The sequence below is a fragment of the Nothoprocta perdicaria genome, unplaced genomic scaffold (assembly GCF_003342845.1).
Source record: "Nothoprocta perdicaria isolate Ctin4 unplaced genomic scaffold, notPer1 scaffold_3, whole genome shotgun sequence".
NCBI lineage: Eukaryota > Metazoa > Chordata > Aves > Tinamiformes > Tinamidae > Nothoprocta > Nothoprocta perdicaria.
This window is the reverse complement of record NW_020455532.1, coordinates 8,598,525-8,622,157: the sequence shown is the minus strand read 5'-3', so window position 1 is coordinate 8,622,157 and position 23,633 is coordinate 8,598,525. Positions and strand designations below refer to the sequence as shown.

At 50.8% G+C, this 23,633-nt stretch overlaps 2 protein-coding genes across 2 annotated transcripts in view; one reads left to right on the top strand and one right to left on the bottom strand.

Annotated features, from left to right (window-relative positions):
- The window catches only part of RIMS4 (regulating synaptic membrane exocytosis 4), a 44,069-nt gene extending 31,258 nt beyond the window's left edge, over positions 1 to 12,811 (top strand). Inside the window, exons 3-6 of the mRNA XM_026042152.1 lie at positions 5,042 to 5,154; positions 5,818 to 5,919; positions 6,160 to 6,299; positions 10,358 to 12,811. Coding sequence (XP_025897937.1) covers positions 5,042 to 5,154; positions 5,818 to 5,919; positions 6,160 to 6,299; positions 10,358 to 10,576 — 574 coding nt within the window. The 3' untranslated portion in view covers positions 10,577 to 12,811. The remainder of the gene's footprint in view (positions 1 to 5,041; positions 5,155 to 5,817; positions 5,920 to 6,159; positions 6,300 to 10,357) is intronic.
- A 5,911-nt stretch (positions 12,812 to 18,722) lies between these two features.
- KCNK15 (potassium two pore domain channel subfamily K member 15) lies at positions 18,723 to 23,584 on the bottom strand. Its single transcript, XM_026042087.1, has 2 exons — positions 23,293 to 23,584; positions 18,723 to 20,377 (listed from the first exon to the last, which is right to left on the bottom strand). Exons 1-2 carry the CDS (start codon positions 23,573 to 23,575, stop codon positions 19,464 to 19,466), a joined length of 1,197 nt encoding a protein of 398 aa, XP_025897872.1. The 5' UTR covers positions 23,576 to 23,584; the 3' UTR covers positions 18,723 to 19,463.
- Positions 23,585 to 23,633: the final 49 nt, after the last annotated feature.

Here is a 23,633-nt window from a genome sequence, read left to right as displayed (position 1 = left end):
CTCCTGAGCTAATAGATACCTACTTGGCTTCTATGTTAGATCCAACTGAAAGGAGCGTGGCGCTCACTATGAATGAGCGTGATTGTTCTGAAGAACGTTACTGCTCCCTGAAGTTGGGGAGCATTGCACTGCCCTGGTGCAGAGCAGAGGCTGGTAGGGCTTTGGGCCAAGGAGGACACAAAGTCATCTCAATAACCTGGTTCTCACCAGAACTCCTTGACAAACAGCTACCGTTCCYGGCTGGAGCAGGGAACGGGGTGTCTTGCTCCAGAGTCCTGCACAGACCTCGCAGCAGATATTTGGCAGCTACAGGTTGATACAAGGTCTTGAGAGATGGATTTAAAAAGTGCTGTGGCAAAGGCAGAAGAAAGTACTCTGGCCTCTCCTTTGACTAGGCAATGTTCAAATGATTGTGAGGAATGACGTGTGAAGGGAAAAGACTGGAAAAGGATGATTTGGAAGGAAGAAAATAGCGTAGTAAAGCACAGAGATGCATCTTCTAGGGAAGGTTTGGTATCCCCATCCCTGGAGGGCTTGTAAGTACAAAATGTGGCAAACATCTGTCATGAACAACGTAGAAGAGGCTGATCTGTTCTTGGGGCCAGCGTGTGAGCAAGGCGACCTGTGCAGGTCCCTCCTTGCCCTCCTTGGTGCCAGTTTGCAGTGTCCTGGTGGGCTGGATCTGCAGACACTTGCAGCAGCAGGATGATAGTACCTGGTGTAGAGCAGCCCAGCAGCAATTTAAAAATAGATCTGTAAAGAGGTCACACAAACTCCACATGGATGAGGAAAGGAATTAATGATACATTTTCCCTAAATGTGTCTGTGCTGTTACGTGCTCTGCATGTTAATGCAGCGAGCAACAGCTGGGTGTGAGGAAGCAACTGAGCATGGTATGAGAAGGATCAAACAGGTATTCTGGATTCTTAAGCCGTTTTGCATGGCAATCAGCATCATCCCTTATTCAGTATTCTGACTGAGTATTCAAAATGAGATTGGTTTTTCAAGAGAGGTTTGGAAAACTAGCGCTCAGTAGGAGTAGGTCTAAAGAAGGGTGGACTCAGGGTGAAGAAACCAACCGGGTGCAGGTTGGAACACAGAAGAGAAGGGCATGTGTTTTGCAGTGTGTGGAGCAGGGAATGGCACTGCCAGCAAAGAACAGAGAATCCGGACGGACGGAGAAGGGCCTTTAAGCTGCTCCTAAATTGTTCCAGGAAGAGCAGATTTTGCATGCACTGACCTTACAGCATCTGCAGCCCAAGGGTAYGGCCTTTGGAGCCTGCGCGCGTCTCCTAAAGAATCAGGATTAGGAATGTGGGTTTCAAAAACCCAACCACCAGCTAAGGGGTCTCAGCACCAGCTTCCCCACAGTTTATAGGATGGCTGGAGGCAGAATCTAGGCCAATGGGTGGATGAAATGGGGAGTGAGAACCGGGATGCGCTCGCCCGCGGGCGGCCGGAGCCCCGCGAGCCGCGGGGTCCTGTCTCCCTCTCGTGGGTGTCCACGCGAGTGCAGCGATGGACACGATCCCCGGCGCCTCCCGCTGCGGCCGCRATGCTCTGATGCCCGGATGAGCTGGGAAGGGCTCAGGTACCAGGAACGGCTTGAAATGGCTCTTCTGCCTGCGCAGCTCCGGAGGATGGGGCAGCCTGGGCTGAGCCTTGGGGCGCTGCTGGTTCCTGCTCTGACACAGCCGATGCCAGCGGAGGTTCCTGCTGCTGCCACTCTGCCCAGACCCACATTGATGGTGTTGGAGGCCCCAGGATCAGCAGCTTCCCAGCTGTCTTGAAGCTGATGCCCTAGTTTTGTTTCTCTCCTTATTTAAAGGCCATTTTTGACACCGCTGAGTCAATCCGCCCTTTGGTCACCTTCTCACCTTCACCCCCAGGTCAATAACACAGCCAAAGGCCAAAGCAAACCGAGCCAAAACCACAGCCTTTAGTTGCATTGAATTCATCCTAATTCAACTGGGGCAAAACAGAGCCTGTGAATCATCATTAGTGAATGCAGAGGGCCAGAGAAGAGATAATTAATTTCTCTTTCCTGGTGGAAAGGCTGTGCTGCAGAGAATCTGTGCCCTTTAGACCCAGGCTGACAAGTGTCACCTGTTAATCTGCTCCGCTTGCCGCTGTTTGTCAGTGTGAGATGGTACCGCAGCAACAGCCCCGGTCCCCAGGGCCTTGCTAGTTATGACAGTTGCTATTTGCAAGTCAGCTGTGAAAATGCTCCCTCTTTATTCCTGCCGTTATTTTTAGTGCTTCTTTTTGGATTGAAAGACAGGGGAAAAAAAAGAAAAGGTACCATTTTGGTGCTAATCAGGTTGCAGTATTTCCTTCCCTTAAGGTGGAGTGATTCTGGCAGGGAGAAAGAAGAAGCTCTGAATGTTTGAACCTGCAAACAGTGCCTGGCTCCTAGATGGTGCAAAGCAAAGAAGGCATTTGAGGTTTTTGTGTGTGAAAACCTGTGTGTGGCTGCGCTCCCTCCCTGCCTGCTTCCCATGTGGGAAGAGCGGGAYGAACAAATGAGCCATGAGAGCAACRATGGGCCCTGGCGTCCGGGTCGCACCATGGGCTGCCCTCGTGCTGCTTAGTGAGCATTTGACCTGTGYAGCTCCATGAGCAACACTGAGCAGCTGAAATTTGGCCAGTGTAGCTGCATAATTCCTGATATGGTTTTTTTTCCTTCCTCTTTGCATGCCTGCTAGGTTTCTGCAGTTTTATTTTCTCCCTTGCCTCTCCAGGGAGAAGCAGTAGCTTTCATGGATTTGACTCAGATTTTCCAGGCAGAAAGTGTTTCCATTCCAGGTTTGCTAGCGGTATCCAGGTATGTGATCAGGATCCAAGCCTAGGAGCCTCATTCAGAGCTGCTGCTTCTGGTGTCTGATAAAGCAGCACGGCAAGAGATCCTTCTCTGTGCAAAGCAGCAGTGAGTTCCGCCAGCTAATGGCAGAGTCTGTCAAAGAATTAATTCCCTCCATCTTCTCCTGGCCAAATTTAACAATAACAGGGAACACTAAATAACTAAAGTAATTTTGAGTTTCATGTAGTGCTAATAAACCCATGAACTGAAGCCGTTCTGAGAACTGTCTGAGCCTTGACCTTGGCATCTGGTTTTGGATGGAYTTTTCTCAAAAAAACAGCCTCAGAGCTGCAAAGCAAGAGCAGCTCCATTTGTTCCAGCTGCTCGGTTCCTCTCCTTGCAAGCATGTGGACAAGCGTGTCGTGTTTCCAGGCACAGTCCTGACATCCCTGCAGCATCTCCTCTGTTCTGCCCTCGCTCTCTGCTTTGCACTGACAAACATTCCCTGCTTCAGCTGCTGCTTGCAAGGCCACGGAYGATTTCCCTCCTGGTTTGCACTCCAATAACCCACCATGTGCTCTGCCTTTGGATCTTGGGAAGCTCTCCCYAGCTCTGGGTATGTTTGGGACTGCCTCCGGTCCCTGGAGTTTCCACCTGTTATTCCCATCCCAGGCATCTTCTTAATGAGACCAAGCACCTGCTTTTAGCTGAGCAGCAAATGTTTCTCTTGAACTGCTCCAAATTGTGTCTTGTCAGCTTGTTATTGACGTGTTCCTGCAGGTCTTGTCCTCCCTGGGCTGGGAGGAAGACCCACGTTTGCCCCTCATGGGCTCAGCCCTTCTGCACAGGCAGGTCCTGCTGCTCCTTGTACCTATCAGCATCACCAGGAAGGGTTGGCTGCCAGAAGGCTTTAGGGAAAACCCTTCCCGTGCAAAGGATCCATCCCAAGCCTTCGTCTTCCAGGATGCCAAGACAGGCTCCAGACTTCTCCGTTGCGCACAAGGGAGACTGTTGAGGAGCTCGAGGGCTGGATTTGTGTGCTGAGCACTCCCAGCTTGCTGCATGCCACAATTCCCAGGCATCCCAGTGCGTGCAGATCAGGCCAGATCTCCCTCTTGGGAAAAGCTGGTTATTTCATTCATTGGCCCCTCTCCATGAAGGGAGCTGTCCTGGAAACCTGTCATTTGTCTCCGCGTTTGTGACGTGCCCCTTGAGCCACGTGCGTGGTGCGATGCCCAGGTCTGTGCGCCAGCTTCCTCGTCGCTCCTCCGGATAAAGGAACGTTCCCAGCAGGCTGAGACGGCTCTGGGAATAGCTAATGAGAGCTGAAAGCTCAACCTGGCATTAGCACCATTCTGCCTGAATGGGATCATAACGAAATCCTCTAAATGTCTTTTAAATGTAAATGCCTTGCAAGAGGGAATCAGTGAATCTTTGTGGCGGAGTCGGCTGTGTGCGTGTGAGCCCAGCGCCCCCCGGATGCAGGTTTCTCACTGAGCTCATTTGTACCCATTTGAGGGTAAGTGGAAAAAGTGTTTGGCCCTCCTCGTGGGTCTGTTTCTCAGAAATGCCTTTTGGGAAGCAGTGAGCTATATGATTATGTTGGTAATTGTCCCACCTCCAAGAACATTTGGAAAAGTGCAGGAGGTTTGAAATTTTACCTAACATCCACGGGCAGCAACTTCTGTGGGAGGAAGAGAGTGAGACCCAGCGCACCCACGGAGCCATCCCTGGCACAAACCCTTTGATGTGTCACAGTGTGGTAGGTGCCACATTACAAATGAAGGTGTCTAATGGTGGCCTTGGCCATTAGCACCTGTTGGGGCAGCAGGTTTTTCCCTGACCTGTGACAAAATCCCAGTTGTGCAGCGCTGCACTGGGGAGCAAGGCGCTGTCTGCCCCGACGGGGACTCCTGTCAGCTCCCCTCATCTCACTTTTGACTCTTACTCTAGATGTCTTAATCCTTTCCAAAAGATTAAGTTTCCTTATAGGTAATTAATTATAGATAAACAAATATCAACTAATTGGTGAATGGAACCTGTATGTATGTATTTTGTACAAGGAAAAGGACTTTAAATGGATCCTGTGTAACCAGACTGCCAGGGAAGCAATGAGTTTTGTAGGGRAAGAGGCTTCTGTAGGTTCCATTCATTTCCAAGATGTGTCAAATGAGGCTCTTTAATTACTAGCTTGCTTTAAAATGCAAATTAACCACTCGACAAATACAATTTCTTTTGCAGCTTGAATTTCAGCGGAGTCCATCTGGCATCTGCTGGGCAGTTTAGCGACTTCCTGGGCAGCATGGGCCCTGCGCAGTTCGTCGGGCGTCAGACCTTGGCCACCACCTCCATGGGTAAGGAACACAAAGATGTTTGTTAGGTGGCTTTAATTTGATACGCAACTGACTGTTATTACCAGCCAMCTAATAACGTGTCCAGCATCTGCTGCTCTGCCATTTCCCAGCTCAATTTCTCAGTTAAATTAAATAAGCCTGGCTGAGAGGTTTTGCTGATTTCTGCTAATATGGTATTAGCAGGCAAATACCAGCTTTCTTCTGTCAGATCTGAAAAGCACAGATTAGGTAAAATCCTGACAATGCATTCTGTGCATCTCCGTGTTCTTCTTGCTAAGTCCCACCAGACTCTCCAGAGATTTTCTTATGGTGCCCATAACTGCATTTTCCAAAGCAGCCTGCAGTTCTAGGTGCTTTATTTGGGGAGGAATTAGAGGTTAGCTGTCACTGAAGAATATGAGGCTGAGTCACCAGAGCCATGTCAGAGGGCTGATATTAAAGATTGCTTTTGGAAACGTGGGCTTGAATCACTGCAGAGCTGCTCCAGAGTAAGGCAGGACGAAATGAGGCACTCGGGGCCTACAGTTTGTCACAGCTCAGAGCAGACATGACATGAGGATTGCTATTAAATACATATTTTATATATATATATATATATATATATATAAACTCATAGGTGCCTCTTTTTGAAAATCTGTTGTCTATTTTGGCATTTTGGTTTAGGGGATGTGGAAATTGGCTTGCAAGAGCGAAATGGGCAGCTAGAAGTGGATATCATTCAGGCCCGAGGGCTGACGCCGAAACCCGGCTCCAAAACCCTGCCAGGTAATGTGCTTGGACCACCTGAAATAAATCACTGAGCCTCTTGTGAAGCTTTCAAATAGGTACAGTTAGGTACGCTTGCCATGTGTGGGAATAAGCTGCTGTGTCTGTATATGGTGCTGAAAATGAGGCTGATTGAGCCAGTCTTTTCATTGCCCTAAACGCTGTCTTTAGAAAGAACACTGTCTTTTCTAAAGTGAGCATGAAGATTCTTTCATATTTGACCGTATTTGTTTTTTCCAGCTGCTTACATCAAAGCTTACCTGCTAGAGAATGGCGTGTGCATTGCGAAAAAGAAGACAAAAGTGGCTCGCAAATCATTAGACCCTTTGTACAATCAGGTGTTACTCTTTCCTGAGAGCCCCCAGGGCAAAGTATTACAGGTAAGACAAGCAAGTCTCAGGTCTTCCTCTTTGTCTTCTACCTCTGCTGGAATATATTAAGTCTGGTGAAGGATCTGGAGAGCTAGCACTGATGAGAACATGTTAGTGCTTTCACTGGACCAACTGCACTCAATCTAAACATAGCAATGGGAAGGAAGAGCTTTATTCATGCCAGAAATGATCCCTATTTGGCACCCTGCCAGATAACAGGAGTGTCCACCAGGAAAAGATTGATTTTTTTTCCCCTTTAGGAGATAGAAAGTATGTGTAGCAGCTAAACAGTCTCACAGGATGCCTCCTGCATCTGTGTGTATTTAGAGCACTCTGCTGTGTCACCATGCAATCACATATCTTACCTCTTTCTACCTTTGCTCTTTTACTCCCGTATGTTTTCTGCCATACTGCTTACATTTTCAATTCTGTGTTTCCATAGGAAAAAGTGATTTGTGGTGTTAATTCATTCCAGAATCATTTGCACCCAGTAAACCCTGGCCAAAATCCAGTGGTAATTCTGCTTTAACTAAGCTGTGAGTTTCTGTTGCGTAACCACCATTGGCATATGAATTGGGAGACAACCTGATGAATCCTTCTCATGAAAGGATGCAGACAGAGTGTGTGTTTTGGATTGCAGTGTAGCAGGGCCTGGTTTTGCCTGCTCTTCTGTGGGTTCCCTTAGCTGCAGCCCTGCTGCCAAGGGGACCTTCATCCTCACTTCTCTCTGGAGTTCAGCRATGTTGCTGACACAGGAGGGAGGGAGACAGGCAGTCTAAGGTACCATAAAATTAGCTTGTTAAGAGTGTCGTTGGAGACGGTAAGAACTATCGATTTTGTCCTCAACAAGGCAGGGATCCAAGAGCGTTGGAAGGGAGGCTGTATGTGAAGCATAACATCAGCCTCTGATTCAGAGAGGTGAGCAGCTGGGTCTCTCAGGGGTGGCTTGCAAGAAGTGTCCATGTTCAGCCCCAGCTGCTGCTGGAAAAGGTCTCCTGGGTGTATCCAGCATTGTCTTGGGCCAGCATTTCAGCTTCTGCCACCCCAAATAAGTCTTTGCCACAGCCTTTCTTTTCTCGCCAGACCTGGGCAATGAGGTAGTGAGAAATGCCCTCACCTTGCCTCAGTGCTGGGTATTGATGAGCAGTAGAGCAGAAAGTGAGAAGCAGGCCATCAAAATGCTGTCCCTTGTGAGGCTCCCATGCAGTCTCCTAACCATGTCTTTACCTTTGCAGCAGTCCTGGTGATAATGSGCAGTCGATCCCCTTGCAGAGAGGGCTGGGGCTGTGCCTGCCCCTCTGCAGTTCTGCCTTGCCCTTCCCCACTCCGTTTATTTACATCTTTCAGTTTGTCTTAAAGACTAATTTCAGTGTCTCGTTGGAACTTATTCAAAGGAACTTACTCAAAATAAAATCAGGAGGATGATTCTCTGCTAATTGGTATGCCACCAAACCAGCTTTCAGCAGTGCCTTGCTCCATCCCATGCCAGCTCCTAGAGTGCTAATTTTTGGCTTTTAATTGGCATTTATTGTCTCTCCTACTGCACTTTACAGCAAAGTATGATGTTAATGTTCTGAGCTTARGGGAAAAATAGCTGTCAGGATTAGCCAAAGATCACTGGTCACCTTCATAACCCATCATACTCATCTTCTCCTCTTCAGAACACGGACTCGCTCTGGAGTCAGGCGTCACCTTTGTCTTGAACCACGTAGGACCATTTGGTCATGTGCAGATCTCCAGCATGTTTAAGCCCATGACCCTCACTACATCTGTTGTTCCACCCACTGGTCTCCATCATGTCGTAAGTGTGATTCAGCTCTCCCTGCTTGTCTGTGCCAGCTCTTTCATTTGACCTTCCTCTGCAACTTGAAGCCTCTCTGGGCAGCCCCTTCTGCTTTCCCCGCATGCCACTCCATGTGTGCCCCTTACGTCACCACTCCCGCTTGCCAGTGCTCAGCTCCTGCCCTTTCTCCAGGTGAGTAACCATGTCTCCCTGCCATCTGCCATGTGTCACGAGGTCTGAAGGCAGCAGGTAGGACCTGCTCTGTTCCTCAAGCTCCTGGCTCCTGACCAAGCTGTTGCCCACCATTTTTTTTTTGTTGGTTTGTACCAACAAAAAAAAAAATTCGATCAAGGGCCTTCCCTGCCCTTTTCCTGCAGGCCACTTCTTGCCTCTCGTTGTGTTTGAGGCCTGTGGTCATGTCAGGAGTTGCTTGAGAGTGCTGGAGTGGCAGCTCTGGGGGTGTCTGTGCATGATGGGGGCRAGCAGCAGGTTTGTGATCAGTTTTTGAACCAGAATCCTTGTTCTTAACGTTCTCCCTTTGATCACTTCAAATGTGGGCACACTGGCTTCAGTTGACAACACAGTGAAATTTTGCGGGGTATTAGTGTAAACGGTCTGGTTTATCCCGAGGAAATGTGGGGTTTGAGAATCGTTACATTATCCTTTATCACTGCTAGGGTGTAGAGTGCTCACTTCATTGATTCCAGCAGGAATAGCCGGAGTCCTTCCCCTGCTAGTATTCAGGTCACAGTTTGCTCTTACTTCAGAAGATGTTATGGGAAAAACAAAACAAAACCCACCTCCACCTCTCAAAAAGACTTAAAATTTAGGAGAGCTGAAATTTTTTAATTAAAAAAAAAAAAGGAAAAATGAAGGAGACTGTGCCTTTGAACCCAGCATTTGCAGTTCCAGTCCTGAAATACAAATTTATGCTGAATCAAAAGAAAGAAAGGGCAATATTGAACCTGACTGTGCTCCTAGATAGATGCCAGAGTCACAGATCACTTGTCTGTTCTGACACAGGCAGTAAATTGGTCTCCAGCAGAAAGAATCTGTTTCAAGATGGAGTGAAGCAGATGTATTAAATCTGCAACTTGGAGATTTCGTTAAAGAAAATTCCAGGAAGAAAATAAATTTTGTGAAGAAATAACTGTCAAGAATTTCATATCTGAAATGGCCTGTCCCATCACACTGCATAAAAATAGCAGCTGCTAGAACTGAGTGAAAAATCAGCGTTTCTTGTATAGGAAATTGCAGTAGCTCAATGATTCTTTTCACACCAAAGCAGGAGATAAAGCTCTGGAAACCATCGTGGTTGCCTTGCTCTCCTCATGCACGGTGTGTTTCACTAGCAAGCCCTGCTGTGAGCTTCTGTGGTTGGAAGGATTTTGTGTTGCACAGACCCAGGGGGAAATAGTCGATTCTGTTCAACAAAATAAAATGTTTGGATTTGCCCAGCACTGCTTTGAAATGACTGCTTCTCCTGTCGGCTGTCATTGCACGTGCATGCTGTGTGTAAGAGCCCAGAGGCTTTGGTGGAGCTGCGTGGAGACACTGCAAAATGTAATGCAAGATTTAGAGGTGAGAAGATTACAGAGCGGTCTCACATGGGGGCCTTTTCCCAGTCCAAGCCCAGAGGTCACTTTATTAAGCGACCTCTGGGATTTTGGTCTAAAGATACAAAGATAATAGACTTGGAAATGATCATTGTTGCCATTTTATAGATGGGGAAATKAAAGGTTTTATGCCTGGCTTTGTGCAACATGACAGAGCTTTTTGCAGATGCAGTGGAAGGAGGATTAAATCTAAAGCCAGAATGGACACAGAGGCTCTGTGCGTACTCAGATCCTGTGCGGCAGTTTGTGGTAGAACAGCAGGACGGAGCTTSCATCCACACAGGCTTCCAGCTCTTTTATTTTCTGGGAAAAATATCTAATACAAGGATCTGTAAAACAGATGAAAAAAATAAAAGCAAAGCCCCTGGCCAAAGCTTCATATCACTGACAGCCCAGCACATACCCATTGAAGGATTTCTGCTCATCTTGGGCCCTCTTATTCTGGGACATAAGGGCACATTTAAATTAATGTGTTTGACTGGTCTCCAATACAGAGGAGTGGTGTCCTGCACTGTGTAGAACATGGATGGCCTTTTAAAAGTCAGAGAAGTTGAATAAATTGAAAGAATAGGAGCAAAAGAGGGGCTAGAAGGGTTGATCAGACTTGTGCTGCCAAAGCAAGGGTGCAAGCCCGAGAATTAACCGTGTGCCCCGCTCTTGTTTTGAAGGTGATAGTGTGGGGAAACTACGGACGCATGGAGCGCAAGCACTTCATGGGAGTCGCCAGGGTGCTCCTGGAAGAACTGGATTTGTCAACTTTAGCAATTGGCTGGTACAAGCTCTTCCCGACCTCCTCCATGGTGGATCCCACTACAGGCCCGCTCCTGCGTCAGTCCTCACAGCTTTCCTTGGAGAGCACAGTGGGACCCTGCTGTGACAGGTCTTAGTGAGTAAGGAAGGGGGAACTGCTTTTGTTTTTTAAACATGCTGTCAAGGTTTTGTTTGCTGGAACTCTGACCTCAAGCGCGATGCATGTTCAATCAGTTCTTGTGGAGCTGGAAGAGGAGGATAAACCAGTGACCTTAGACAGAAGACAAGGGGGAGGGCGCAGTGCCCTCTCCATCCAAGGAGGAGGTGCCATGGGGCATGAGTCCTAGTTGTCAAAKTAGACATACACCTCTTGTTTCACTTCTCTCACTGTCATTCTTGGACCCTTGTTTCAGATCAGTATTAATTCTGGAAAGTTGCAGTGTTTTAGGAGAAGTAAGAAAGGTATTTGTTTCTTAACTTTGTATTTTACAAGTTTCTAATACAGGCTCCATCTRGTAGCACCTGAAAAATTCAGAAGCCAATATCTGACCTAAAAAAGAACAGGAGCAGAAAGTGTAAGAGAAACCCTGATGGTTTGGGGAGATCTTTTTTTTTCTTGAAAGAAAGAAAAGTAGGAAAACTGCAACTCTTTCTCTAGTATAAACCCACACCACTGAATCATGTTACCTGTAAAACTGTTGTTGCTGTGTTTTCAAACTGTGCCAAACTACCAGCAAGTGTCTTTACTGCATTACCTGTCTAACACTGCTGATGAAGCATACTTGGTGGGAGAGTAAGTAGAGCCTACTTAGACCAGGCAGTTTGAGCAGAAGTTGAGTTTAGCAGGCGAATTAGCTGCAGTTTTGCTCAGAACACGTACTAGGAGTTGAACATCACACTTGCAGCTTGAGATTTATGTTGTTGGATGCAACGTGCTGGGATTTGCTGGCTCCCTTTCTTGTCGCCGTGCGTCCTTCAGTCGCAATGTCTCCTACCTCCTGCTTTCCATCCATCTCCTCTGTACCAGTACATATCTTCTGGAGATGCTGCCCTTCTGTTGTGCTATGGACTGGAACGGGACTGTCCTACTCTACCACAGGAAAGGAGACTGAGTTTTCTGAGGGTGCAGGGGAGAGAAACCTGTTTATCATCTGACAAGAGGGTACTGCAGAGCAAATAACCTTCCTTGCAGAAAGCAAAAGAGGTTGCTTTAGTGCTCAGTAGTCCAAGCATTGGCAAGTGTCCTGAAAGGAGAAGCCATCCCCAAAGTATGGAGTGGTAGTGGTTGGGGCATCAGAAGACACGATGGTCACAGCATGTGTATTTTATTTAAGCGCAGCACTAGCTATAAAGAAGTCGTGTCTGTTAACCCAGTGAAGCACGTTCTCTGCGACGCCGAGCTGTGRCGGCTGCTGTCACGTGCTGAATCCTTCCAATTGCTAAAACCTTTTGGCTGAAAACACTTATTATCCAAAATAACGGCGAATCTTCCAAGATTCCTTGTCAGCAGACCTTCTCTGCTAGATTTTATTGTAATTTTTCATGAGGATTTCATGACTATTATCCCAAAATAAGCTTTTGGGAGTGTTTTACTTAGTGATTTAAAAGTCAGGGTCCCATGTCACGTTTAGCAGTTAGATTCTTGACCCATCACTGCGTGGGCCTCAGCTTTGGTAGAATAAAAGCATGAATGTTGAGTGGATGGTCAAAGTTGCTTTTGGTTCTAGCTTGTCTATGGCATTTTAAATTATTTTGAGGTAAATTACAAGATAGATGCAAATATAATAGGCCTTATAATAGTCTCTGTAAAAAAAAATGGTATATTATAAATGGAGAAGGGACATAGAATGAAAATTTTTAGAGTCTTAAATGGCAAAAGCTTCAACATTTCTGTTAAATCTYTTAATTTCCTTGATCAAATATGTCTCTGGCCTCTCACTAATTATTTTTTCTAATAGTATTAAGGCAGTTTCTATATATTAACTGAAGAAAAGTTTGTTGCATGCCGATCAAACTATGTTGTGGCTCTCTTTTCTTTAAAGAAAAGCACATTTACTGTAATTCAAGTCAGCATCTTTTCCTCTTGGTATGTAGTGAGTACTAGGCAATATTGTACAATATATGTATGAACTAGAATAGATTAGGTAGATTTAGTGGTTTGTAGCACTGGATCTTTTACTAACTATGTCTTTAAAAGGACTGTGGGGAACTACAGATACATTCCAAACCTACTAACTGAGTAACAGGGGTTCTGTCTGTTAAAAACTTTATATTGGTATTTTGTTTGGACATTATCTACCTGTAATATCTAGTCAATCATGTTTTTCCTGTGTCCTGTAATACAAATGCAACATTTTTATAGTCTTTAATGGGGAGTAGGAGACTATACATGCCAAAAAACCCCTCAGAAAACTTCCTTTAATGACTCTCCTCTTTTGAAAAGCCMAGTTGCTCTCTGCCTAGCAAATGCAATGAGTCCAACCCCTCCAAAATCCCTGCCAGCTTGTTGATGAGCTCAGTTCAAATAAGACTATTTATTGAGCACTATCTTCTGTATGTTCCAAGTCCCCCTCCAAGTTCAGTGTCAGGTTAAAGGCTACACTGTGGCTTGTGTTGTTCTCAAGTCCTGGGATCCGGAGGCAGTTTCCACGGTCCCATCCTGGGCTGTTTCCTCCTGCCTTTCCTGCCTGCTGATTTGCACGGTGGGTTCCAGCCGCCCGCGGGTGCTGGGTCGGGCAGGAGGGGCCCCTGGCGCCGTGCGGAGCGCGGGCGCTGCCGCCAGCGCGCCCGGGCGGCGATTCCACGAGCCGGGAACGCTTCGGAGAGCGCCCGGAGGTGGAGGCCGGCGGCCTTTCACTGCCGTGTCCTGCCTGACCTCCTGCTCATCATCCCCATGATTCCTGCACCCACTGTGGTGAGCTACAGCTCAAAAAAAGGAGGGAACAAAGGAAAAAAAATAGAGGAAGTTTTTTAGCTCTCTGTCAGTTTAAAGATTCCCAGGGTAACCTCCAGGGCAGGTCTCAGGCTAGGAAAAACTTGTATTTATACCACCTTTTTCTTTTTTATTTTCATTTTTTCAGAAATTTGCCTGGCCAGTTTCTGTCTAAGGTGATCTGCTGATTATTTTAATCACCAGTCATGTAAAAAGCAGCAGCTTGCTAAGCAACGGGCAGCTGAAAACTAAACTTTGGTCCCCTTTAGAAGTCCGGAGTTTTTTATGTGTCTGAATCTAGCTGTTATTTATAATCAGGGAGGGGGAGAGAGAGGAAGAGCAGGAGACTGAGAGTAGGACGTTGTGTTTTGGGTCGGTGGGTGRTGGGGAGGGATGAGGCTGAGGACTGCCCAGCTCAAGGTTGGCTCCCTGTTCCCTGTGCAGGAAATACTGCCCTCCAGCAGGAACGGGAGCACTGCTTGGAAAAGAAATGGAGAGCAGGGCTTTAAATGTCCATTGATACGGGATGGGAGGCAGCCCTGCTGCTGTGACAAGGACCATCCTTCCCCAACAGGGTTTCCTGGGGCTCACGGAGAGCGGAAAACCCTTGGGAATGAAAAACGTGCCGCTTTCCCAGTCTCCTGGTGTTGCTTTCCCTTTACCCCATCGCAGCATGGCCCTGTGACGGCGTCTTGGGGCTGTGTCCCATGGGACTGTGTCCTGGGCTTCACAGCGCTGTGTCCCATGGGACCGTGTCCCGGACTCCATGGGGCCGTGTCCCGGGCTCCGCGGCGCCGGGCTCTTAGCCGAGCGCATCCCCTCTCGGCGGCCGCGGGCTGCTTAGCCCAGACCGCAGCGCCGTTTGAACAGCGATAGATATTGAATATTTCTAGCTCCTGCATCCTTTATCAATGTACTGTCCTAAATTTGCAGGTCTTCTGGAGTCAGAATATCACAAGTTCCTGTTCAGGAGCTGTTTTTAAGCTGTTGAGGCAGTTAACAGGATCTCAACCTAAGCATGTTTAGTAACGTTTAGACAGCAAGACGACTTTTTTATGAGACTCATTTTAAGTTAGTTTATTACATGCTGTTAGTAATATTTTAAAACAGGAAAAATATTTTTCTTTAAAGACAAGATGATGTATGTTTTTTAACAGATAACATAATTTAGTGTTTTCAGAAACCTTTAATGTTCTTGGTATGAAGTTTACTCATTCTTTTGATTTATATATTCCTTGTTATATTTTATCAACTTTTTTTCCAAAAGAAAAGAGGCATATGTAAATAAACACCAGAAAAGAGTCCTATAGGAAGCTCTGTTCAAACTGACCATAAAATTATTAAGAAATATTTGTTATTGTTCATTAAATCTCAGCTACTACTCAACCTTTGTTGAAAAAGAAAATTGATGTTGTATTTTCAAGATGAAAACTACTTAGCTAGTTTTGTCATAATCCTGTACTCTGTATAAAAATCTTTTTATAAAGAAAGTCTAATAGGCTAACAAGCAATAATATACTCCATTTGGTGTGCACAGATTGTGACTTGCAGGCTGTAGTACATATTGTTGATACAGTTTATAATTGTCTTCGATCTCAAATGACATCACTTTTGAAACCGATCCATATTCACCTCGAAATGATGGTAAGAAATGGAAATTGGGCTGTTGCTGTGTAAGAAATAATCATTGTATGAACTCGTCTGTGAGCATTTACGCCCATTGACATGAAATGTCTCTTAGGTGAAGAACGAAGCGGCGGTAGGTGACTTCATACGACAGAGTTCAAGTAGTTTCGATATAAACTTCCTGACTGTTTCAGTCTCCCTGTTTTTCTTAGGCTATTTAGTATTTGTAACTCAGTGCGAGTGTTTCCCACTGCCACTGTAGCCCTGATGAAGCAAAAAAGCCTCGGGGGCTGCACGAGTCGTGCCTGGCCGCTGCCCGTGCTGCTCGGGAGACCAGGGCCAGCTAAAGGGCATTTTTTTTCGGAGGCAGCAGGTTGAGCTGCTCRTTTCCAGGCTTCGTGGGTTATTTTGTCTGCTTCATAGATGGTATTTAGCCATTTTGTTAGGAAAATTCCACCCAAGGTGGAGAGAATGCACTTTCGCTATGTGTAACGTGGGACTGATGTGTAAAACAGGCTGTTCTGGACCATTTTCTTCAGAAAATTAGTTAATGCTGGCCTCATCTAAAGACTTGTCCAAAATGGCAGGATCAAGATTCCAGATTTTAAGTCAGCTCCATCACTCATGCAGTGCGTAAAGATAAGAGCTTCAAAACAGCATCCCCGTTCATTGCCTGTGGATTTCTCACGCTCTTGCCCATGGTTGGCTCTCAAGGTTGCCAGTCTGCTGCCCGTGCAGACCCTGGTGGCACTGGCCATGCGAGGCCAGAAGCCCAGATGAACAGTGAAACCCCATGGCTATTTGTGAAATGCTTTGAGAATAAAGAGAGCTGTGTAAATGCAAAGCGCTGTCGTATATAATTCCAGGAAAAGCACATTACAGCATCTTCARTAATGCAAAGGGACATTATCAGATCTGGAGTGAGCATCTAAAGTGAAATTGCAGCTGCCAAATTAGAGCCAAATATTTAGAAAGGGAAAATTACTGAAAGTCTTTCCTATTTACCCCAGCGCGCACCTGCCCATGAGTGCTTCTCTTTGTGCCTGTATGAGTATAKAGGGGCACCCACCACCCAGTACTGCTGTGGAGGACGCGGGGAGTCCCAAGGGAGGTGAGATGGCTCTGGCGGGGCTGGTTGCTGGTGCGGGGAGCGTCTGGTTCCTCGCACGGGCGCTCGGCCCCTGCACACCCTTCGTGTGAAGCGCAGCCCTTGGTGCCACCCGGGCTGGCGCTGTCACCTGCTGCACCCCGGCCYCTCCAGCGCGTGTCCGGGGGCTGAGTGTTGTCCAGCAGCGTGTCCCATGGGACAGGGGGCTGCCCACGAGACCCTCCCCATGCAGGGACCCTCAGAATGGGGCTCATGAGTCTTAGCCTTGCGCTGCTCCCAGGCTCCTCGTGAGCCGTGTTGGCTGCAGCTGTGATCCCTCCCCGGCCGTGCACCYGGAGCAGCATCTCCCCTTTCCTGGAGAAACTCCAGCAGTCTCCGTAGCACGGTGCCCTCCTGCGCTCCCTTCCCAGGGCAGGCACCACCRGGAGCGTTTCTCGTAGCTCTCTGTTCCTTGCCCTTCAGCAGCCCGAGCTGTGGCGGRGCCGGCACCAGCCCCTCGCAGAGCACCAGCAGTGAGAGCGGAGGAGCCAGGGCTGGTTCTCCTGCGGCTCCCCGCGCAGCCGGCCCGGCGGCGCCCGCCTCGCCGCACACCCCGTGCGGCTCTTAGCTCTGTCACCCCGTGCTGCCACTGCGCTCCGACAGCCCCGTCTCCCGGACCAGGACGCCCTTTTGGCTCTGCTTGCAGGAAGGAGGGAGTTTTGGAGGGTGGATAAGAGCCCGGGAGCGGGGATGGGTCTGTCCCATCAGCCGGGTGCGATGGCCTATGGAGCCGCCTGTCCCTCCTCCCGCCATAGCGGGGGCCCTGGGTGGCACTGGGGGCTCCCTGGGGTGACTCTCCTCCCCGCAGGGYGTTGAGCCCTGCTCGTGGGCACCAGCCCCGCGCCGGGGGCGGCAGCGAGGTCCCTGGCCCTGGGGACAGGTGGGGATCCAGGGTATCCCGCACAGCACAGCACTGCCACGCGGCACCGCGCTCCCGAGTCGCATCCATGTGGCTCCCATCCCGGCACCACGAGGACCAGGAGGCTCCCGCGAGGCCCAGGCAGCCCCGCAGGAATCCCATCCCGCCGGAGGAGTGCGAGCCCGGGATGAGCTGCACCAGGCTCCCCTTCCCAGCCCTGCCCTGGGCGGCTTTTCCCTTCTCTCCTGACACGAGGCCTTACTCCCAGCCAGGCGATGGCCCCGCGCCGCAGAGCCGGCCTCTGCGCCGTCCCAGCGCTTCCCTAGCCGCTCCCCACAGCTCCCCGCTCCACGGAGCGCCCCCCAACTGCTGATTTGGGCCTCTGCCACCCCGCGCAGCCTGCGGGCGCTTTGCCCCGGCCCGGAGCCCCGCGGGAGCGTGAGGAACACAGGCAATGGAGAGGGGCAGGCGGCCGCGCGCGGCCTCCCGCGGTGGCAGCCGGGCGCGCGGGGACGGGAGGGCTCTGCTCTGCTCTGCTCCTCTCCGTGGGTTTTATTCAGACCATATGTAATGATGGGGCAATGGACAATTCGGTGTTAAGCTAATGAAAACGTTGGCGATAATAAAACCTTTTTCTTTTCCTACGCTTGTGGTGGAGGTTTTTTTCATAAAGAGGCTCCAGGCCTGGGTCCTTCTCTGGGTTGCTAACGGGATCTTCTCAGCTGGGAATTTTGCCCCTAGGTCCCCCCTGCACCTAGCGGGAACAGGACATGCTCCACCTGGGATACCACCACTGGGAACCAGCTCCTTCCTGAAGGGTGCTCTCCAAACCAACCCCACTTTGAAACCCCCCTTTCCAGACAAACTCTGGCTGCAGGAACTTCCAGGAATGGAGCTAAACCCACTCCTTGCTCAAACCTGGCCCAGGGCCCRGCTCTGAGCCATCTACTCCTGCCCATTTCCCCCCAGTCTCTTGGTGCCCAACGCTGTTGGAGGACACATGGAAAGGTGACCAGTGCCAGGAGACAAATGACCTCTCACTACTGAACCCTCAGCTAGAAGCTGCCCCGGCTCCCTTAGCCGCAGGGCCACTCAGGTGGTGCCACTGGCCTAGAGGGATGCAGRGAGGACAACGTGGTTATGGGGAGCTCTCTGGTCCTGCCCCGTGCTCCTCACAGCCTGCACRTGGCCCTGCAGGCCCCAGGCCCCACAGACCAGCACCGCTGCCCGAGGCTGCTTTAGGGGGGCTCTGATGGCTCAGGAAGCTGCAGCTACCGCTAACAGGGACAATAAAACAAGGCTGGGGAGCCTGGGCTTGCAGGGGGTTTCTGGCCCATCTTCCTGTGTACCATGGTCGCTAGAAATGCCAAATAACAGTGAGTATCCGTGATCCTTGGGAATGTCCCCCTTTTCCAGGGATGCTTGCAGACAAGCGTGGGATGTGGGGTGCAGCTACCCCGCTGTGACAAATAAYCCACCGCCACCAGCAGGTTGCACCTTTTATTAAATTTCCCAGAACAAAAAGAAACGAGAGCAAAAGGCAAAGCCTGCAGTGAGGCCTTGGCGGTGCTGGTGCCCTGCACACCATTCCTGCTGGGAAAAGGGGATTTTCCTCCTCCGGAGGTAAAAAACAACACCTGGGGGTACTTTACTTAGAAGTAGGAGTGAAAATATGAGGGTGGGGGGAATGTGGAAGGGAACTTCTGCCACCAGAGCCCGGGATGAGCATGTGCCATGTGGGAGGTGAGGGCAACGTGAGGAGCCAGGGCCGGCACCTGCTCCTGCGCTCCAGAGGTGCCCAAAACGGGCTCCAAAAYGGGCTCTCTGGGTGGAAGGAGCCTGGTGGAGCCGGGCAGCCCAACCAGGGGGGTCCCCACTGCCCCATCCCCAGCACTGCCCRCGTGGAGCCAAGGGCTTGTGCAGGCATGGAGAGGGGCAAGTGCAGGTGAGGAAGGAAAAAGGGGTTTAGCTAATGACCTAATCAGGGCCAAATGCTTCACAGGTGGCTTTATACGGCTCAGGACACCTCCCCGCTGTCCCTAGCACAGCTGAGCTGTGGAGGGATGGCCGATGGAGATGGCTGGAGGAGCCACCTCCAGCAAAGGCGACACTGCAGCCTGCCTGGGAAAGCGAACGCTCCCTGTGCTGGATCCCACATCGCATGGAGGCCTCTTGCCAGGGCCAAGTACTTGAATCCATTTGGGGTGAAAAAGCAGAGAAAACTAACGATGTGTAATTCAGTTTGGCCGGTCCTGCAAAACGGAAGGATTATTTATCAGCAGGGCCTAAAGGATCCTGCGGCCCCTGTGCCGAGCRGGCTGCCGCCAGCTGAAAACGGGGTGGAACAGCAGAAACGCGAGCAAAAACAGTGACCTGATTTCTCAGTTAATAATTCATCACCCAAACACGCCTTGGGCAGCCRGATACGGCTCAGCACGCGCCCGCCCGGAGCCCGTGCTCCTAGATGGATTTCCTCCGCGGGCGGGAATGCTGCCGGCAGCGGGGGCTGTTGGACGACAAGGTGCTCCCTGGGGAAGAGCCGGTCTGGCCCCTGGTGCTCAGGGAGACCTCGTCGATTTTGTAGGAGATGGAGTTGTAGTAGACGGGGTTGGTGTGGCAGCCCAGGGCCTCGGGGTGGGAGGGCACGGGGCTGCCGCACCGCTGCGGCCGGTAGCACAGGCACGTGCAGAAGGAGGGCACCTTGGCGGCCGCGTTGGCCGACTGGCGCCGCTGCCGCTCCGCGTCCTCCTGCATCAGCGGGATGAGGTTCATCTGGCTCGTCCTGTCTTCCACGGAGAGGAAGATAGCGTTGCTGCTGCGGCCGCCCTCCTTGGGGCTCGGGTGGACGTTGTTCCGGGCCCTGCGCAGGGACGCCCTCTCTTCGGCGTCGCGCCGCTCGTCCTCCGAGTTCATCGTCAGAAACCGCAGCACCACCAAGTTGAGGAAGGCGCCGATGACGGTCAGGCCCACCAGGATGTACATGAAGCTGAAGGCCACGTACGGGGGCTTTTTTTGCAGAGCTTCATTCTTCTGCAGAGCCACAAAGTCTCCGAAGCCGATGGTGGTCAAGGTGATGAAGCAGTAATAGTAGGCATGAAAGAAAGTCCAGCCCTCGAAATAAGAGAAGGCCGCTGCGCCGATGCAGAGGGTCCCCATGCAGGAGAGAAAGCCGACCAAGACCATGTTTTCCATGGAGACGTTGGTTGTCCTCATGCCCAGACATTTCTTTATCTTCTTGAGCAGCAGCCTGACAACGGTGTTCATGCGCTCGCCCAGGCTCTGGAACATGACCAGGGTGAGGGGGATGCCGAGGATCGCGTAGAACATGCAGAAGACTTTGCCAGCGTCGGTGCCTGGGGCAGCATGTCCATAACCTGCAAGGCAAAGAGGACAGGCGGGCATCAACCCTGCTCCGGGGTTGCTAGCAGTGCTACCCCGGGCTGGCAAGCACCTCCGCCGAGAGCAGCAGGAGGAGAACACGGTGACARTAAATCGCTGACAGATTTGCAGCTCCAGCTGATGCTAAACGGAGCCATGGGAGGCCACATCACCGTGGATGATGGCACGTTGGCCACGGGTCATCCTGCCGCCAAGGGGCACATCCAGCCCAGTCCCACCCACGGGTGCCCAGGGGGAATCCCGGTCACCTCCTTGGCCCTCCTGTGTGTCGGGCATCCTCAGCTCTCTTCTGCGTGACAGTTTATTGCGTTGCCTGTTGAATGGTCACTTAGGCCTGGTCCCTGCAGAAGYGAGGACTTCTGCAGAGCTGCTTCTGATCTTCTCCAGCATCGCTGCAAGAAGACTCAGACCTAAAGCACTGCTGAGTATCTCTAGGAGGGGGGGATGCCCTGTCTTAAATCCAGTGAAATGTTCACTCCCCTGCAGCTCTGCCMGCCGCGCTGTCCTAGACACCAGAGAAGAGGAGGGAGCATCTCCCACTCGCATCCCCTCCACAGTTTTAATTTCCCTGCGTTGTTCCGAGGTTCGGAGCGGTGACTCAAGGACTCGCACAATTACCGTGAGTCGTAATGAAGTATCCACCACATCTGCCGGATTGCTGYGCCCACCTGGCTTAATTATGTGAAGCTTAACCAAAACCAGCAGCCTCTGACCTAAATGGATGAGTAACTAAGTGCAAGGGAGTCGCGCTGCRTGGGGCTGACGGAGGAGGCATCCCGTCCTTTCCGTAGGAGGAACTACAGGACTGGAAACCTCCTTTCTGACCGTGTTTGCAGAGCACCTCGGGGCACCCAGTGGGGTGCGAGGGCTCCTTCCTGCACCGCTGGGTGCCTTTTTGCAAACACCTCTTTTACGTTTTGCATCTTCCATGTTTTCATGTGAGTTTTGCATGARGAACATGGAAAAACGCACTCTTTATTCCTCAGTTTCATTCAAGGCTACGACTTGGCTTTGCCGATGCCTCTGCTGCGAGTGGATTTCCAGGGCTTTTAGGGAAACTGCTCGGATGCAGCGATGGAAAGATCAGAGGAGGATTCGTGTGTTGTCCCAGGCACTCAAGCACCTCTCCCACTCCAGGAAATTCTTGCAATTGGACAGGGCTGAGAGACCAAACACAGAGTCACCCTTGAACACGCCGCTCTCGCTACTACCAATGCAAGGGGGGAACTGTTTCTAAATGCTGTTTGTGTCTATAAACTCACACAATCCAACATGATCAACCTAATTTTCGCAAGCCAGAGGACCCACAGCTGGCCCATAGCTGCAGTGGCGAAAAAGTATCCCAGCCAGATCGTTAGCCTAATAACTAATTGTAATTACCAGGTCCTAAGACATGGGAAAATACTATGAGAGCAACAAGGAAGTAAATAATGATCCAGAAGAGCAGTAAGTGGAAAAGCGGCTGTTTTATCAGAGGCAGCTCCTGAAAGACCTTTTGATTGATGCCTTCAGAATGGCAAAGGGAACACCCCTGTGTTAATGGCAAACCTGAGACACAGGGCACAGCTCTATTTCAAGCGATCTCATGTGCCAAGGTTTGAGAAATATGGCACCTGGGCTGAAATTATTTATTGCCTGGTGTAGGTGACTTGTATCTGTCAGAGTCAATGGAAAGATAATGCAAATGAAGCCATAACTTGTCACGAGATGATGGGGATTTTACCTGAAGCCATTCATCTTACCCTGCTGTGGGGACGTTGTGCTGAACATACCCTGACTGTGATCCCACCAGTCCGTGTTTGCTCCTGCTCTGAAATATGGTGCTTTCTGCTAGTGGACATGGTTTATCCATCACAAACCCTTCCTTAGGRCTAATCCCAGCCCTCCGGGATCCCTAAGCCTAGACAAGGAGGCAGCTGCTGTCGGGGCAAGGCCAGCACTTGGCCTCTGGGCTGCTGCCTCCGAAACACGTCTGTGCACTGAAATCACGGCGCAAGGGCTGCCACCAGCACRGGCTCCCAGGGCTGCCTACCCACCCGGGGCGCACGGATTAATTAAGTGGCTTAATTAAGCCATGTTAAACACCCATGTCGCTAATGCCACTTAGAATTAAAACAGTCCTTATTCAATTTTAATTCTGTTCCAAAGAAAGCGGCAAATCAAGTCAAGGCTGAGCTTTGCTCTGGGTAAGGGCGCCTACATGRGAACTGAATGTGATTCCACCATTCCCTTCCAAGGTAAATTCTCAGCAGTTTCCCTGAGGGTCACCACGCCAGCAGAGCAAGGTTCAGTGTCCTGGCTCCATGGAACAGGCAAGCATCATCCCRAGTTTTGCACTGTCAATGCAAAACCCTTCTTGGCAGGCTCCTCAGCTGGCGCCGCTTGAACCCACCAAGGCTCCCACCTTGCCCGGGACAGCGCGTGTCGCGTGTCACAGCTCCTGCCACCGCTGCCGCTCCGGTGTCCCCCAGAACACGAATCACCTGCTGGCCCTGGGTGCCTGCACGTCACCCAAGGGGTGGCCTGAAGGGGCACCCCAGCCTTCCCCAAGCAGGCAAGGAGGTGCTGAGGGTGTGAGGATGGGGGGTGCAAGGTGCAGGGATCTGGCGCTTGAGGAGTGACGTGCGAGGAGGTGGGGATTCATGGATTTGGGAGTGCAGGGATGTGGGGATATCAGGATTTGGGGTGCAGAGATGCAGGGATGTGGGGATACAGGGATGTGGGGATACAGCGGTGCGGGGAATGGGGGATATGGAAATTTAGGGGTACAGGGATGTAGGGCTGCAGGGATGTGGGGGCAGCAGGAATCGGGATGCAGGGCTGCGAGGTCACAAGGCTTTAGGGGTGCAGGGCTGCGGGCATGCAGGGCCCGGGCGCACCGCGCGCTCACCGATGGTGGTGATGACGGTGATGGCGAAGTAGAAGGAGCCGGCGAACTTCCACTGGCGGCCGGCGCGGTGCGGCTCGGCCTGCAGCACGAGCCGCTCGAGCTCGCGGTAGTCGGCGGCCGAGAAGCGGTACTTCCTGCGCAGCTCGCCGCGCTTCTGCTCCAGCAGCCGCTTGCGGCCGCTCTCCGCCTCCGACTCGAGCGCATCGAAGACGGCGGCGCCCACGAGCAGGTAGGAGAAGATGCAGAGGATGAGCGCGGCCGTGCGCAGGTTCTGCCGCTTCATGGCGAGGCGCGGCCGCGGCGGCGCCGCCTCAGCGCGGGCTCCGCATGGCCCCGCGCCC